The 17,089-nt window shown below is 59.0% G+C and overlaps 1 protein-coding gene across 5 annotated transcripts; it reads left to right on the top strand.

Moving 5' to 3' along the window:
* Positions 1-1,070: 1,070 nt before the first annotated feature.
* SEPTIN4 (septin 4) lies at positions 1,071-16,843 on the top strand. Of its 5 annotated transcripts, none has more exons than XM_061375706.1 (12): positions 1,071-1,138; positions 9,941-10,234; positions 10,463-10,556; positions 10,686-10,772; positions 12,325-12,448; positions 12,599-12,733; positions 12,822-12,939; positions 13,253-13,354; positions 13,710-13,806; positions 13,944-14,106; positions 16,283-16,382; positions 16,663-16,843. In XM_061375706.1, exons 1-12 carry the CDS (start codon positions 1,136-1,138, stop codon positions 16,720-16,722), a joined length of 1,377 nt encoding a protein of 458 aa, XP_061231690.1. In that variant the 5' UTR covers positions 1,071-1,135; the 3' UTR covers positions 16,723-16,843. The 5 variants fall into 5 exon arrangements, with proteins under 5 accessions (XP_061231690.1, XP_061231689.1, XP_061231688.1 ...); XM_061375705.1 differs by lacking the exon at positions 1,071-1,138 and adding an exon at positions 4,416-4,527; XM_061375704.1 differs by lacking the exon at positions 1,071-1,138 and adding an exon at positions 5,069-5,209.
* Positions 16,844-17,089: the final 246 nt, after the last annotated feature.

Raw genomic sequence — 17,089 nt, 5'->3', positions numbered from 1 at the left:
GAGTTACACAGCTATGGCGCCAATGCAGCTTACCCCACAGACAGCCAAATTAGCGGGCGGCGAAGGCAGAGGCTCCTCTACCGGTGAACCGGCTCCTCTCCTCCAGGTCCTCGAGGCGACTCAGTACTCTTGTCCAGCAAGATCGGTGCCTTTGACCCTCCAGACACTGCTTTTCCGAGGCTTCCCCGCTCCGCTCGCGTCGACCCCAGCCTCCACGGGTACCTGGGTTTCGTCGTCTCTCCTTGGTCTCAGTCTGGTGTTGGTCCCTGTTCGGGCACCAATTTGTCGGAGACTTTATGTCGCCGCGATGCGGAGGGAACACAGCACAATCAATATGATTGATAAAGTGATCCGTTTATTCATCTGAGGTCCAGGGTATATATAGTGTTAAACTGCTGCATACACACATTTGTGGAAGATTAGAAGCGAGCGGGAAAATTCTGCTTTCTGTTACATTTGCTACTTTTATTGTGCTTCTTGCAACTTCACTTATCCTGCTCCTACATCCTGCTAACCTTGAGCGACTTACCAAGTCTCTTTGCTTTACAACTTACTAAGACTCTTTGCTCTACTGCACGTAGCTGACCCTTAGTAACCTAAGGTTAGGCCTTGCAGCCTGGGTAACTCCCGTACAAGCCTCAGAGTCTGGCTAAGACCAAACAGCTGAGATTGCTTCTTATGTCCATCGTTACAGAACTGGTCCCTTAGTCAAGGGAACATGACCTTTGTCTGCTAACCACGCTTCCACGGGAGATCTCCTGCAGCAGCCCTGTGGCAGCGGGCATGCACAAGACCCAGACCAAGACATCTCGCTGTGGCCACGATGATGAGGATGAGCCACCGGCCTCTGGGTTTGTCTTCATCTGCATCGTTACGTTTGGGGGAGCGGGTGGGAGGAAAAACACAGCTTCTCCCCACATCTTGTCAGGGTGGGCACCGGTGCTGCGGGGTCCCTCCCTGGTTGACAGCAGCTGCCTGCCAGCAGGGATCCGACAGGGAACAGCCAAGGCTTAGCGGGGTCCCTGAGAAACCTGAGCTTCTAATAGGAAAACTTCTTTCTTCCGATAATTCTTTCTTCTGCTGCTCTCCTCCTCCGGCTCCAGTGCAACCCTTTCCCAGAGAGGCTTCAGAGAAGATGGTAAGCAATGCGCTGGGGATGTGTGGTGAGAGCTCAGGGAGACACTGGGAAGCTTCTAATTCCCCAGTTCCACCAGGTCTCCAGGCTTGGCACTGAAGATGGGCAGCATGGGCTGGTGAATCCTTTGTAAGTGGTTTGGGGGGAGCTGGTGACATGCAATGAGATGTGGGGCAGCTCAGCCGGGGGGGGTTGGTGGACACAGGCAGGGGGCCTGTGAGGGCTTAGGGTGGGACCACCTGGGCTTGTCCATTTGGATGACTGTGACTCTGTCCCCAGTGATGTGCCACTATCCCGCCTCTTAGGGGCTGGCACCCACCAGACATGGAGGCTGTGGCCCCTCACAGTCCCCAGACCTCCCGTATCCTCATCAGGGACCAGAGCTGCCTGCAGAGATCCAGCACAAGGATAGGGAGACCCTGGCACATGGGTTTGGGGTTGCTGGGAGACCCTGGTGAGTGGATTTAGGATTTGGGAGACTCCAACACATGAGTTTGGGGGCTGTTTGCTGCCCTGAAGGGGTCAAGCACAGGGCCCAACCCAGACATGAGCAGCCTGTAAGGATCTGATCAAGGGAAAGAAGATAAAAAGCAGGAGTTAAAGCCCAGGTTTTTGGGGTGCTTCTTGAGAACAGCCCCTCTGCCCACCTTGACCCCATGCTCAAGAGGGATGGAGCAGAACTTGGGGGGCACTGTGAGCATGCAGGATGTGTCTCATTCTCTCTATGAAAACTTGAATTAATCTCCAGCTTAGGGGCTGTTTGGCTGCTCCGGAGACTGGGAAGTGCCACCTCCCTGCCTGCCTGTCACCTCTGTGTTGCTTTGGGGTGACTTTTGTGATGGACCCTTCAGGGCTTTCTTCCTGGGACATGTATGTGGAGCAGCAGTGAGGTGCTCCCCTCTGGCTGGCATTCCTTGGCCCAGCCACTGCACTGGGAAGGCCCCAAAACTGGGCCCACTGCAACTGAAATAGCTAAAAATAAACAGTTTCTCACACTGATGCAGAAAAGTATCCAAACATGTGGCCTCTGAACCCGCCAGCAGCCGAGGACAGGACTGACCCCCAGCCCCATCCCATGTCTGGCAGACACTCTGCAACCTCTACAACACCAAATCTTCCCTTACTGAACCTCCCCTTTGAAGCTCCCCTGGTGCAAGCAACGCCGCAAGGACCACCTTGATGCTGGGGTGATGCCGGCTGCAGGCTGGGGGTGCAGGCAGCCCTCCCACTGCGGGCAGCAAGGAGGCAAGGGGTTAAACTTCCCCCACCCAGATGCAGCATCCTGGGCTGGGTTCTTTCCATCTTGTTTTGGTTTGGAGGAATAACAGCTTTGGCAGCAACATAGTGGCTTCCCAAAATAACTCAGCCTCCAATGGTAATTATAGAGCTCTGGTCCTTGGTAGTGGAACATGGTGGCTTTCCGGCCTGTCCATGCTGTGCTGGGACCTGCTAACATTGCTGCCAGCCAGGGTGAGGGAGACTGGGGTGCCTCAGGGACCTTGGGACCTCTCAAGCAGCACCAGCCTCCTTCAGTGTCATCACTGCTCCCCTCGTGTCATCCCAATGCAGCCCCTTGCATTCCCCCCTCCCACTTCACAGCTCATCCCTTCAGCTTTTAATGCTCTAAAGCCTGGGTTGCAGCTTGCCAGCCTCAAAGTGACTGTGCTACTGGAGCAGGCTGGTGGCAGCTCCATGTTTTGCTGCTGGCATGCCTGAGAACGCCCACAGCTTATCACAGCGGTGCTCAGCCTGCCCAGCGGGGCTCAGCGCTACTCTTGAAGGGCAAGGAAAGATGGGGCTGAGCACCTGAGCCTGTAATCCCTAATAATCCTGGAGGAAAGTGCTCTCTGTGGTGACTGGAGATGAAAGCAACCACCCTCCCCTGCCTGCCCCTGGCTTGCTGCCTGGCCACCCCAGATGGATGGGGTCTGGGTGGCCACTGGGACTTCCCCATATTGTGCTTGCTAATCCTGCACTGGTTGTTTATGGGAATGAAGGGGACACAAAACCATCTGGCAGCACCCTGACCCCGTAGCAGGGCAGGGAGCAAGGCCCTGGGCAGTGACAAAGTTGGGGACCACACTGAGATGGTCCCTGTGGAGCCACCCAGCCTTGGTGGGAAACTTAGATTTGGGTTTTCCTGCTGGGAAGTTACCACCAGATTTGTTTTAGGTGTAAGGAAACTGAGGCAGGAAGAGCTGCCCATGAGAGGAATGCTCTGGGAGTGCTTGTGGCCTTGTCACCTCCCCAGCATGAGGTGTGATGGGGGGGATGAGGACAGCCCTGGTGGGCAGCTGAAACAGGAGGCTGAAATTTGGGGATGGCTAAGCCTCTGCCAGCTACACACCATAGGAACATCCGCCACTGGCCATTACTCCCCCAGCCCCTTTCATGGCCAGGAACACAAGCACCCCATGTTGCCCCAGCCACTGTGCCAGCGTCCTCTCCTGCCCTTGCTGGGAACAAGGGGCTACAGCCACTTGCCACTGGCACTCATTGCTTGTGAAAGCATGGGCCTGGGGCCAGGGCATCCCGGAAGAGGCTGAAATCCCTGGCATGGGATAGGGATGGGGGCAGGGTGACAGCCTGTGGGGTTCCCTCTGCCAGGTTTCCAGCCTGCCAGCCGATTGCAGCCAAGTCAAGGCAGGGCCACTGGCAGAATTGCCCGACATCAGCCCTGGGAAAGGGTCAGAAGGCTGGTATTTTGCAGGGAGACCACAGGGGAAGGCTAGGATCTGATGCCTCATGCCCAGTGCAGGGCCTGGTCCCTGGTACCCAGTATGTGAGGTGCACTGCCAGTGTGATTGCTTGGTGCCCAGTGCCTGGCACACTGTTCCCAGTACTCAACTATGTTAAAGGGTACCCAGTGCTCTGCGTATTCCCGTGGCTGGCATGCAGCATCTGGTGCCTCCTGGTACCCACTGTGCTGCTGCTCACTGCCTGGGAGTCACTCCCTGCTGCACTGGGTACAAGGGTGGCCAACGCCAGGAGATGAAGCCTTGTACCTCTACCAGGACCCTGCCCCTAGTGCACAGTGCACCGTGCTGGTGGCCTGTGCCCAGTACCTGGTGCAGGTCCTGGTACCCAGTGCCAATGCCCAGTCCCAGGTGCAGGTACCCGGTGCCAATGCCCTGTCTCCAATGCCCTGTCCCTGCTGCACATCCCGGTACCCAGAGCTCTGCACCAAGGCCCTGGTGCCGGTGCCGCGGTGCGGCTGCCCTGTCCCAGCACGTCACACCCGCCAGGCAGTGCCCGGTGCCGGTGGTGCCGCGCTCCCCGCCCCGCCCCGCCCCGCCCCGCCCCCGCCGGTTTCTATTTCTGCTAATCCCGGCGGCGGGGCCCGGCCGCTCGGCAGCCGCCGCTCCGGGACGGTGCCCGGCTCCGCAACCATGGTAAGGCCGGATGGCGGCGGCGGCGGGGGGGGGGCAGGCCAGACCAGGCCAAGCCAAGCCAAGCCAAGCCAGGTTGCCCGGTACCGCACCGCACCGGGGAGCTGGGCCCGCTCCCGCATCCCGGTGCCCTCTGTGAAGGTGACGGTGCGGCGTGCGCGGAGCGGGCCGGGGCCGCCGGTGCCGCAGATGAGCGGAGAGGGGGGGTGGTGTCCGTGCGTTGGCGAGGCAGCACCTGCCCGCAACCGGCCACGGGAAAAGATGAAGGGGGAACTGATACCGCACTGACAGCGTCCCTCACCGTGGCATCGCCACGCGCGGCCCCCCATCCCCTCCCGGAAAGGGCACCTGCAAATGCCCCCGAGACCGGTGAGTGTCCCTGAGTAGAGGTGGTGGCTCCGAGCTCAGCAGCGGTCACACAGCCGTACCTTTGCCAGGTCCCCAGCCTGCGGTCCCACCCGTGGTGCCAGGCTGGACCGGCCCTGCTGTGAGGACTGTCACACACCAGCAGCCCAACTGCACTTTGGAGCCGTTTCTGCAGGTACCTGCAAGGTCCAGAGCTGCCGCCAGCCTTCCCCCCTTGGCAGGAGCATCACTTGTCCTGCCTCGATTGTGGCAGGTCCCCAGGAGCTGCTTGCTGGGGCCACATCCTCACAGGGACCTTGAGGCGTTGGTCATGCCCAGGGTGAATGGTGATGGCATGTTGTGGCTGTGGTTCACATGGCACCGGGGTTGTGGCTACTGGGACAGTTGCCCTTGTTGGGGACCATCCTGGCCATCCTTCCCCAGCAGCTGCTGTGGGAGTGGGACAGGCACATTCCTCTGGAGTGGAGCAGGATGCAGTGAAACCAGATAGGAGGGTGGCTGCTGGCATGTTTTGTGTCGCAACTGGCTCCCTTGAGCACCTTCCCAAAAGGCTCCAAACCGTGGCTTTGAGGACAGACAGACATGGGCTTGGAACCATCTGCTGGGGGAGGACAACAGCCACAGCCAGGTTTGAGAGGGGAGCTGAGCTCCCTTCTCCATTCACGTGGGGTTAGCTGGGGCTGGAGATGGGTGTGGGTACATGCAGAATGACTGGTGCCCCTGACACCAGTGCTGCAACCTTCTGTCCCCAAAGCAGTCCACAGGTTATCCAGAGAAGTGCAGAAGTGCCTGTTCCCATGTGACCCTGTTTCCAGCACAGGCAGGCCCTGCTGTCACTTCCCAGCTGTGAAAAGCCACTGTACGTTGTTCCATATCAGGGCCCCTGTGCAAGAGCTCAGGGGTCTTTCAAGCTGGAGGATTCCCTCCAGGAATGGGTCTGGAGCTGCTGTGCAGAGGGATGTGTTGGGAAGGCTCTTGTCCCACATGCTTGCCTGCTTGGTGCTGCCACCCTGCCTGGCCTGAGGACCTGCACCGCTGCCTGGCCCTGCATTCATTGGGTGCCCAGCACCCTGCTCCTCTTAAAGCTGTTGGCAGACTCAGTTTCCCAATTGGGATGCTTTTGATGTGGTGGGAGGGGAGAGCTGTGGGTAAGAAACTCTGATTGTAGCATGTTGGTATGAGCATCCCATGTATCTGGGGGCAGGTTGGAGCAGGAACAGCCCTGGGGAAGAGGTGGGCTCCCCAGGCTGATCCTGGCAGAGCTGGGCTTTGGTGGGGGCTACTGTGCCCTTGCCCCATATGGAGTTTGTTCCTTTGGGACAGGGTGTTTGTGCTTGGTTTGCCCAGCCGTTACACTACAGTAGAGCCACACTGTATTGTGGATGGCACATCTAGACAGAATCACAGAATGATTTGGATTGGAAGGGAACTTAAAGACCAGGTAGTTCCAGCCCTCTTGTCAAGGATGTCACCTTTAAGTGGGTTTCAGGATGCCTCAGCCAGCCTAACTACAAGAGCAGCCCCTCTCTGTGATGTTCCCTTCCTTTTCCTGTAGAAACAGGCTGGGAAAACCCATCCCATGGGAATGTGGTGCCAGGCAGAAAGATGTTAAAGGGGAGCCAGTGGCCTTCCTAGTTCAGACTTCTGCTGTCCCTTGCTGCCTCTGCCACAGCCCTGGGGCTGGCACTGTGTGGGAAGTTGTGATGCAGTGTGACAAGGCAGCGTGTGTGTCACCTTGCTGGAGCTGCTGGGCCCGTGACAGCTGAGTGTCAGTGTGCATGCAGCCAGGTGCATAATCTGCTTATGGGGGCACCAGCACAGCCCCAGCCTCCCGCTGTGGTAAATCCCCGCTCCTGCCGGGAGCATGGAGTGGGATGGTTGGAGAATGGCGGGTATTGTAGGAGAGCTGTGCTACACCAGGCAGGGGGAATTGGAGGGGCACTGGTGATGGGGTGCAGAGCCTGGCCAGGCTGGTGGGATTGTGGTGGGGTGCTGCAGACGGTGATGGGTGGGGAAAGGGGCTGCAAGGCCTTGGGGAAGCTCCTTAGGGAGGTGCAGGGTCAGCTGGGAATGGTGGCCTTGCTCCCCTGGGACTAGGCTGCAACAGGGACAGCTGAGGCTGGTGGGAACAGCATGGTCTCCATTGCTGGTGTTGAGTAGCCTCAAAGCTGGGTGAGGGGAGACCTAGCGCTGGGGTGAGGAGCTTGGCTGGGACCTAGGGATGCTGGGGATGGACACAGAAGGATTCAAGCCCCACTCTCTGCCTGGTAGGCCTGTGGTTCATCTTGCCTGTCCCAGCACCAGCCGATGCTTCAGTACTCTCCAGTCCTTTCCAGGCAAATGCAGCCCTTCCACAGCTGAGCAGCCACAGTTCTGTGCCTGAGCTGCTCTGATTCATTTTGACATACATCAAGGTGAATTACCATTCCTGGTGACCCCTGACATCAAGAGCTGGGGACTCTGCTGCCACCCGAAGCTCCTCTTGAGGCACTGTTAACCCTTTGCCTCCCTAAAGATGAGCTGGGGTGGCCAAGGCAGGACTGCTGGAGCTTCTGCCAGATATCCTGGGGTGGGCATCATCCTTGCTTCTCCCAGACCAGAGCTGGGCCCTTCCCAGCCAGACCCATCATGCCCAGCCAAAACAACAACATGGAGCTGTGCAGGGAAGCTTTGATTGTGAGGCACAAAAGTGTTTTGCTTTGAAAGACTGTTTCATGGAAAACTGGGTTTCTCCCATCAGAGAGGCTGTGGAGCCCTGCTGGGGTGGCTCTAGGGTAGGAAGCAGGAGAGGACTGGCATGCACTGGGATGAAGAAGGTTTTTGTCCTAGGATGGAGGTGTTTCCATGGGCTGAACATCCCCCTGGGCTGCAGCCAAGCTCTGCCCAGGGGGGCTGCTGGTGGTGATGATAATGGTCATGGTGAAGGACTTCCCTTGCCATCTCCTTGGCTAGTGATGCTTTGCTGGTCCTTGACCTCTTGACAACTTGGCAGAAGCTGGACTTGGCTGTGACCTGGGGCTCCCTCTCCCCTCCTTTGACCCCCTCTCTGGTCCCGCCCCACAGGGGCTGTGCCTGGGCGCTGTGGACGCCCCAGCCGTGGTGCCTGCCCAGGGTGGAGTTATGCTAATGCTACTCCCCACCCCTCTGTGCAGCTGGTGCCACTTAGCATCCTCTCCTGGACACGGGTGACACCAGCTCTGCCATGGCCACCTGCCCAGAGCTGCAGCCTGGGCAAGAGGTACGGAGTCAGTGTCTCCCCCAGAGGAGCAAGAGGGGGCACATGGGGATGGGGGACCCAGAGCACCCAGAATTATGGGAAGGTGCCACAGCACAGCTTCCTGGGACAGCCTTCCTGGGGGATGCACTTGCTGCAGGACCCCCGAGGATGTGGTGCAAATGCTGTCCATGCCACAGCATTGCCGAGGTCATCGGTTTCTCTGGGGGTGAGGGACAAGGAACAGCCCCAAAGGGCTGGAGCACTGAGGGACTGAGCAACAGGAGAGCTGGGAGTGCTTGGTGGTGATGGTGGCATTATCTGCCATCGCTGTGTGGCCCGTGGCTGGGCTGTGCTGTGGTGGGGGCTGGTGCTGAGCCCCCTAGGTCAAGGTCAGTGAGAAAGAGGATGCTGTGATCACAGAGTCCCACTGCCACTATCAACCTGCTGAGGGAGAGGAGGGTATAGAGGCACCGATTGCCCCGCAAGCCTGTCCTCATGGCCTCTGTGCTGGTGGGTGCACCGTGGGGGGGAGGAGGAGGGCAGGCACGTGAGCACACAGCCCCTGCAGTGCCCTGACCTTGTTTCCAGCCCAGTAATTCAGTGCATCTTGCCTTGCCGCAGGCACTGCTGCCCGCCCCACCAATGGAGCGGGGACATGGAACAGGAGAGGACGTGTCCCCATGGAGGGCTCTTACTTTGAGGTGCTGACTGGTGGGGCACTGGCCCCTGGGCGTGAGCTTGCAGCGTTGTGCCCCCCACCCTGACTCTGTGTGCTCCCCATTTGAGGTTCTCCCTGCTCATGAGGCTAGGGTTTCCTGGCAGTTGCTGTGGTGGGTTGTTGGGGACCCTGTTGCCTACTGGCAGGAGGGCTTGTTCCCACAGGAGCTGCTGCTAGACGTGTCTCCTCCCGCCAGCACTTACAAACAGGATGTGGAGCTGTTCTAGTCCCCGCATCCCTGTCCCTTGTCCCAGCCCCACCAACTCCTGGGGCCATCAGCTCGGGCACCGCTGTGCCCAGCCCCTGCCTGGCTTTGCTGCTGGCACCAGCTGCAGCATGGGCAGAGCTGGGTCAAGGGGATGTTGCGGTCCTGGTGCATGCAAGGACACAGCCTGAGTGGGTGTCCTGGGTTCAGCAGTAGCAGTCATTTTTTTCCTCCTTAGTAGCTGGTGCAGTGCTGTGGTTTTGACTTTAGCCTGAGAACAGTGCTGTTTCGAAGTCCCTTTGCCCAACAGGTTGTGCTGTCCCGACCCTTTTGAACGTGGGCTTGGTGACAGCTGTGGGTCAGGCCCCCTGCCCCGGCTGTCTCCTGGGATTCAGGGACGGGAGCCCCTTGTGCCATTACCTGTACTGAGTGGGCAGGCAGGGGGCACAGGCAGACCCCTGCCTGCCATCTGCCTCCCCCCTGGGTGCGGCCCCACTGACAGTTCCTCAGCCACCACTGTTCATCTCTTCTTGGTGTCTCTTCCTCCTCCCTTTCCTCCCGGCAGGCCATGGGGTGTGCAGGGGCCCTGGTTACCCCAGAAAACACCAAGGAGCAGCAGGGTGCTCAGGGGAAATGTCCCGATCCCTGTTCCCAGGACTGCCAGGAGCCGGCTGCTGTCCTGGTGCCACAAGCTGTAAGCACCCGAGTGCATGGGAGCACAGCTGTCCTCACTGCCATCCCCATGGCTGTCCCCAGGGTGGTGGCCATGTCCCCATTCTCCTCCTATCCCTTTCCTTCTTAGGTGCATGTGTATGGCTGCTGCAGCCTAGGGGCTCATGTTGCCAAGCTGGGTGATGCCACCTTGGGCTGGCAATGCCACCCCAGTGTCACTTGCTCTCTTGGTCCACAGATAAAGCGTTTCCTGAAGGAGGACTCTGAAGAGGCTGAGCTGAGCCAGCTCCTGCAGGATTGCCCACCGGTTGACAGCCCCAGGAAGGTGGAGCTGTCGGAGAGCTGGCAGGAGCCCAGCCATCCCCTCTGCGGCATGGGCAGGCTCCCCCCTGACATCGACAAGAGGGATGCCAGGCTCTCCTCCGGATCTCAGCCCCTGGATGTCCAGCAGCACATCGCAGCTCCCGCACCCCCGAGCCCCAACCGGCCCCGGAGCCCTTGGGGGCAGCTCGACCCCTATGACTCCTCTGAGGTGCAGGACGTGCCAGTGCGGTGGGGGGGACAAAGGGTTGCAGGAGTCACAGCAGAGGACAACCTCGCTCTTCACAGCCAAAGGGTTTGGGCAGGCATGGCCTCATCCCACGGTGCTCCAACCCTGGGGGGCCTTCTGGGGGGACAGGAGGAAGGGGGTGTCCTGCTGGGGTGGGGAAGAAGGGGTAGGATGGTGGTATCCCCTGTACCACTTCCCCTCTGCCTGCAGGATGACAAGGAGTACGTGGGCTTTGCCACACTGCCCAATCAGGTTCATAGGAAGTCAGTGAAGAAAGGCTTTGACTTCACCCTCATGGTGGCAGGTATGGGGGGCAGGGGGTGTCCAAGCCTTAAAGCTGACCCTGCTCTGCATCCCAAAAGCCATGGAGTGGGTGGGAGGGAGTGTGGGAGCATACCGGCTGGCCCCCCTTACCCTTGTCCCCCTTTCCCAGGGGAATCTGGGCTGGGCAAGTCCACCCTAATCAACAGCCTCTTCCTGATGGACATGTACAGAGACCGCAAGCTGCTAAATGCTGAAGGTGAGGATGGGAACAGTCCCAGGGATGGGGTATTTTGGGTGTCTTGGGGGGGGGTGGCAGAGCCCTGTGCCACTCCTAGGGGGGCTGCAGCCCCTCCCCCTGCCCAGCGGGGCTCCTCGAGGTCTCCAATGCTGCCTGCAGTGCGCTGCCAGCTGCCCATTGATGCTGGGGATGGCTCCATGGCAGCGGGGACCCCCCTGCCTGGCACAGGCACCCCTACAGAGGCTTTGTCTGCACTGGGGAAACAAGCACCAGCTTCTATGGACTGGCTGGAACTGCAGTAAATCCAGGAGCTGGGGACAGTCTGGGTCCAGGGCACGGGACCATTTCAGCTGCAGCCAGTGTTTGACGTAAAATCGCCCAAACTTGCCCAAATCCACAGGGGTTCGATTTGTTTGATTTGTTTCCATTGCTTGGAGTGAAAACCAAAATGCATGTGGCTACAAAATGCAACAGCAACACCCTTGGGGACGCAGCGACATGGAAGGGTCCTGGGGGTAGAGAGGCATAGAATCATAGAATCTCTCAGTTTGGAAAAGACTGTTAAGATCGAGTCCAACCATTAACCCAGCACTGCCAAGTCGACCCCTAAACCATGTCCCCTAAATGCCACACAGAACCATAGGATCATAGAATCAGACTGCTTTGGTTTGGAAGGGATCTTAAAATCTTATCCAGCTCCAACCCCTGCCACGGGCAGGGACCCCTTCCACTGCAGCAGCTTGCTCCAAGCCCCTGTGTCCAACCTGGCCTTGAGCACTGCCAGGGATGGGGCAGCCACAGCTTCTCTGGGCACCCTGTGCCAGCGCCTCAGCACCCTCACAGGGAAGAGCTTCTGCCTAAGAGCTCAGCTCAGTCTCCCCTCGGGCAGGTTCAAGCCATTCCCCTTGGTCTGTCCCTACAGGCCCTTGTCCCAAGCCCCTCTCCAGGTTTCCTGCAGCCCCTTTAGGCACTGGAGCTGCTCTAAGGTCTCCCCTTCAGGAGCCTTCTCTTCTCCAGGCTGCCCCAGCCCAGCTCTCTCAGCCTGGCTCCAGAGCAGAGCTGCTCCAGCCCTTTCAGCATCTCTGTGGCCTCCTCTGACCTTGCACCAGCAGCTCCACATGCCTCTTGTGTTGGGAGCCCATTTACACATCTTTTAAATACATCCAGGGACAGTGACTCCACCACTGCCCTGGACGGCCTGTTCCAATGCTATGCGCGGTCCTGGAGCTGTGGGGTCATGCACAGGGGTTCCAGGGATCTAAAAATGCTCCCACAGTGATTCCTGGACCCAGCAGTCTCCTCTGCTTCTGGAACTGGGGTGTCAAGGGATGGCACAGCCACCATGGGATGGGTACGCATTCATATGGAGGCCAGGGGCCATGGCATGGCCCATCAAATCTTGGCTATGTACCCCGATGCAAATACAGGCTGATCCTGCAAAGCCATCCCAGCCTTGCAGGGTTAGGGGTGACACCTGAGGGGCTGCAGCATCTCCCTGCACCACCCCCATTGCCTCTCACCTGAGGTGCCCTCCCCACCACCACTGCTCATGTGTCTCCTGCTGCTGCAGAGCGCATCACACAGACAGTGGAGATCATCAAGCACATGGTGGACATTGAGGAGAAGGGTGTCAAGCTGCGCCTGACCATTGTGGACACACCAGGGTTTGGTGATGCCGTTAACAACACTGAGTGGTACGTGCTGTGGAGGGTCTTCCCAGGGATTGCCTCTGAAGGTGGGATGCCCAAGGGTCACCAGGCTGCGATGTTTGAGCCATGGGATGCATTGAGCTGGGGGGTTCAGGGAACCCTGAAGATCCCACAGTCACCTCCATGTCCCCACAGCTGGAAGCCGGTGGCTGACTACATTGACCAGCAGTTTGAGCAGTATTTCCGTGATGAAAGCGGCCTCAACAGGAAGAACATCCAGGACAATCGTGTCCACTGCTGCATCTACTTCATCTCGCCCTATGGCCATGGGTACAAGCAGGCCCTGCCCACACAGATGAGGTAGGGGTGCTCGGGAAGGGACTTGGTGGAATTGTGCTTACTTGATTCTCCCCCACAGGCTCCGACCCCTGGATGTGGAGTTCATGAGAGCCCTGCACCAGCGGGTGAACATTGTGCCTGTGCTGGCCAAGGCTGACACCCTGACTCCGACAGAGGTGCAGCGCATGAAGAACAAGGTGAGGGGAGGTCAGCCCAACAGGTCCCTGGGGAAGAGGCTGCACTGGGGCTGGTGGCCCCACTCCACTCAGCTGGGGTCTTTCTCAGTCTCCTGCCCAGATGTTGACATGGAGGATCCTTCATGCTCACAGCATTGTAGAGGACTCTGTTGCCCATATGGCCATCAAGGACACATCTCCTTGGTGCTCAGCTGCAGGCTGGAAGGGTTTGGGTGGAACAGGGTCTTATATTTGCTTGGGGAACACTAGTGGTGCTTCTCACACCGTTTCCGAGGGCCAGAGCCTTGCCCTCAGCAGGGCTGTCTGCCTCCAGATCCGTGAGGACATTGACCACTATGGCATCCAACTCTACCAGTTCCCCGAGTGTGACTCAGATGAGGATGAGGAATTCAAGCTGCAGGACCAGGCACTGAAGGTGGGTCTGGTTCCACCAGCTCCATTCTTGGAGGGGCAGAGCCCCAAGGCCAGGAGGAGATGTCAACCTGGGATACCCTTAGCACTCTCTGGGGCAACGCAAGCTCTCCAGTGCCCCCACATGATGGGGTTGGTACATGTTGCACTATCGGGATGCATCACCAAGACCCCACATGTGGCACCTGCAGCTTGGTGGGATGGGGCTGGGGTGGAGAAACCCATTGTTGCAACTCTTGCCACCCCACCCGGGGCTCTCTGCAGCCAGGGCTCTGGGATATCTTAGCAAATGGGTTCTGGATACCGCCGAGAAGCGTGCGGAGGGTTGTGGGCTGCTAACCCCTGCCATCCTCCTGCAGGAGAGCATTCCCTTTGCTGTCATCGGCAGCAACATGGTGGTGGAAGCCAAAGGCCGGCACATCCGCGGGCGCCTCTACCCCTGGGGCATTGTGGAAGGTAACGCTGAGCTGTGTCCCCAGTGTCCCACTGGGGATGGGGACATGGCATGCCCCATCTCCACATTGCTCAGTCCCGGGGCCTTTGGGGGAATGTGGGGCACTGGCTGTGGCCCCTGACCTCGGGCTCCCCTGCAGTGGAGAACCCATCCCACTCTGATTTCGTGAAGCTGCGGACAATGCTGGTGAGGACCCACATGCAGGACCTCAAGGATGTGACGCAGGACATCCACTATGAGAATTACCGCAGGCAGTGCATCCAGAGTATGACCCGCATGGTAGTGAAGGAGAGGAACCGCAAGTAAGGGATCAGGAGTGGGATGACAGGCTTGGGGGTGGGGGTGGCATCTCCTGTCTTTGGGGTGACCCTAGCCCATTGCAAGTGGTGATCTTGGTGGGTTGGGGTTTTGTGTGGGTCCACGCTGGGCAGCATGGAAGGCTGGGTAAGAAAGCCAGTCGGCATTGTGGGGAACCCCAGTGTGTTGGGGGACCCTTCCTGTGCCACTTGTCTGGGTCTGGCTGGGGGAGGATGCTCTGGCAGTGAGACCTTGTGTCCCTTAAGGCTGGGTCTATCTTAGGGGGATGCTTCAGTAGTGAGGGGAAACCCATAGGGCTGGCTTGGGGGGGAATGCTATGGCAGTGGTGGGGGGACCCTACACACCCTCCAGGGCTGGGGGGATCCTCCAGCAGCAAAGGGGAACCTAAGTCCCCTGTGGCTGGTTGTGTCTTGGGGCTTGCTTCAGCAGGGAGGGGGACCCTGCATCCCACTCCTGAAGAGCCAGGCAAACAGCTGGTGCTGGGTTCATGTCATTTGCACCCTCTTTAGCTATCCCTTGGCTGGAGGGTCCCACGAGGGACCCTGCTTTGTGGGGCTGGAGCAGTGTGGGAGCAAGTGGAGGCTCTGTGGGTTGTGGGGGGCTGAAGCAGCGGTGCTGGCAGTGGGAGGCTGGTGGTGGCTGCAGGTGCCTCTATGGTCTCTCCATATGTGCCGCCGGAGAAGGCAGCATCCCTCAGCACTGAGGCTGTGCTGCGCTGACTGCTCTGCTGACTGAGCCACGCTGGGCCCCTGCTGCCCTCCCCCATGTCCATCCCTCTGGCCTCTATATAAAGTACTTGCTGGTACCCAACGCTGTCTTGGTCCTTCTGTGCCCATGCAAGGGCCAGGCAGCTCTCGGGATAACGCAGCCCTATGGCCACCCACCTGCCGCCCGCACCAATTGCCCCTGGGGTGCCAGCACCCCCGGTGGTGCTGGGAGGACTCTGTGTGCTGGTGGCATTGCTCTGTCTCACCCAGGCAAGGTGGGGTTGGGAGGATGTTTTACTGTCTGGTGGCACCTAGCTTTTCCCAGCCAAATGCTGTCCGAGGGAAGGGCTGCAGGGCAGGTACCCCATTGTACTAACCTCCTGTGGGGGTGTGGTTTTGGGGTACAGGAGGCAGTGGTAGACAGTCTGCCCTGGGCTGGTGAAGCTACTTGTCCCATTGTCAGTGTCCAGGTCAAGCCTTGCCTTGCTGCCAGGGACAGAAGGAGCTTGATGTGCTCTGCTGGGTGCCCCCATGGAGAGGAGCCGTGACAACAGGCAGTGACTTCCAAAGCAGCTCAAACCATGGCCAAGCCCCCTCCCTTGCTGTGGACACGCTGGCACATTCCTCTCAGCACAACAGGTCCTTGCAGGGCTGGGGTTGCCCACTCACCCAGCAACGTCCGCTGTGTCCATCACCGCCTTGCACCAGCAGTGGCACGTGGCAGTGGCATGTGGTGGCATGCGTGATCCCTGCCAGCCGCTACAACGGTGTCCCACCCCTGTTGTCACCCGCTGCAGCAGCACGTGCCATCCACAGGGATTCATCTGAGACAGCTGGTCCCTCCCCATTGCTGGTAACACGGGAGAAGCTATAGATGGTGCTGGCTGCAGTCCTGCGCAGTGGGGTGGTCCCAGGTGGATGCCAACAACTTCCTCCAGCAGTGATGGGCTGATGGGAGCTGATGCTTGGGAAAAGGGGTTTTGAGCATGCCTGGGGCTGGCTGGGCAGTGGGGTGCCATGGGAGCCCATCCTGGGGCAGGGCTGAGGCTGTGGGAGAGAAGGGAGATGCCAAGTTGAAGATACTTTAAAAGCAGCAGAGGAAATACTAGGTAAGGAGAGTCTGACCCCAGCTTGAACACCCAGCAGGAGCCTTCCCAGACTGGGAGAGCATGGAGAAAGATCCATGCCTTAAGTGGCCCCTGGCACCCACTGCTCTGGTGGTGCCCCCTAAACTGGTGCATGGCAGGTCAGGGTAATGCTTAGGGTTGGGGGGAATGCCTGGAACTGCTCCTATTGCTCCTGCCTGGAAAATGACCCAGTGTGAGGCTGGCTGGGAGCTCAGGGTCTGTGTACGTGAGTACTGGGTACCGAAACATTTGGGATCTCCGTGGTTGCAGCACCTATGGTGGAATGTCCGTGTGGCAGCATCCTTACCTCCTTTCTCTGCCTGCAGCAAGCTGACACGGGAGAGCGGGACAGATTTCCCCATACCTGTCATCCCCTCGGTGCCAGATGCAGAGACGGAGAAGCTCATTCGGGAGAAGGACGAGGAGGTGAGTGTGGGGTAGGACTGAGCCCTCTGATCACTCCATGTCCCTATCCCCACTGATGGCAGAGCTGCGAGGGGCCACCCTTTCTGCAGCAACCCAGCAGTTGCTGCTCCTCAGGCCAGGATGAGGAGGTGAAGGAGGAGCATCAAAGGGCTCCCCCTTTCTCCTCCCTTCCCCCCTGCCCCAGTTCTTGACGATCCCCAATCTGCTTTTTGCACGGGAGCTGGCGTGGGGGGGGGGGGATCCAGCGCCACCCAGCGATCCCTTCTCTGCTCCCTTCCAGCTGCGGCGCATGCAGGAGATGCTCCAGAAGATCCAGAAGCAGATGAAGGACTCACACTAACTCCTCCTTCCTCCTCCTCCTCCTCCTCGTGCCCCAGATCAGAAATATTTGCATCACCCTCCATCCTACCCTGACCCTGCTGCAAAACGCAGTACAACGCTGACTGCATCTGCCACCTTAAGCTGCTGTGGTGTTGCCTTATCCAACCAACCAGCACCCATCCCATGGGGACAGTGAGGGGACAGTGAACGCAGTCTGGAGGTCCCCAGATTGCTGCTCACCGTGCCTCAGGCTGGGGACAACTTTGTCTCCCGAGCTTTGGCTTTCCCTGTTTCCCCCACAGCTCTGGGGAGAGACACCCGCTCCTCCTGTTATGTCTGTCCCTTGCCCCTGTGTCACCTCCAGCCTCTCTGCTTACAGCCTTTAT

The sequence above is a fragment of the Neopsephotus bourkii genome, unplaced genomic scaffold (genome assembly GCF_033783945.1).
Source record: "Neopsephotus bourkii isolate Nb327-2 ecotype Australia unplaced genomic scaffold, CSIRO-AGI_Nbou_v1 NB_1675, whole genome shotgun sequence".
NCBI classification, from domain to species: Eukaryota; Metazoa; Chordata; class Aves; order Psittaciformes; family Psittacidae; genus Neopsephotus; species Neopsephotus bourkii.
This window is presented reverse-complemented; position numbering and strand designations above follow the sequence as displayed.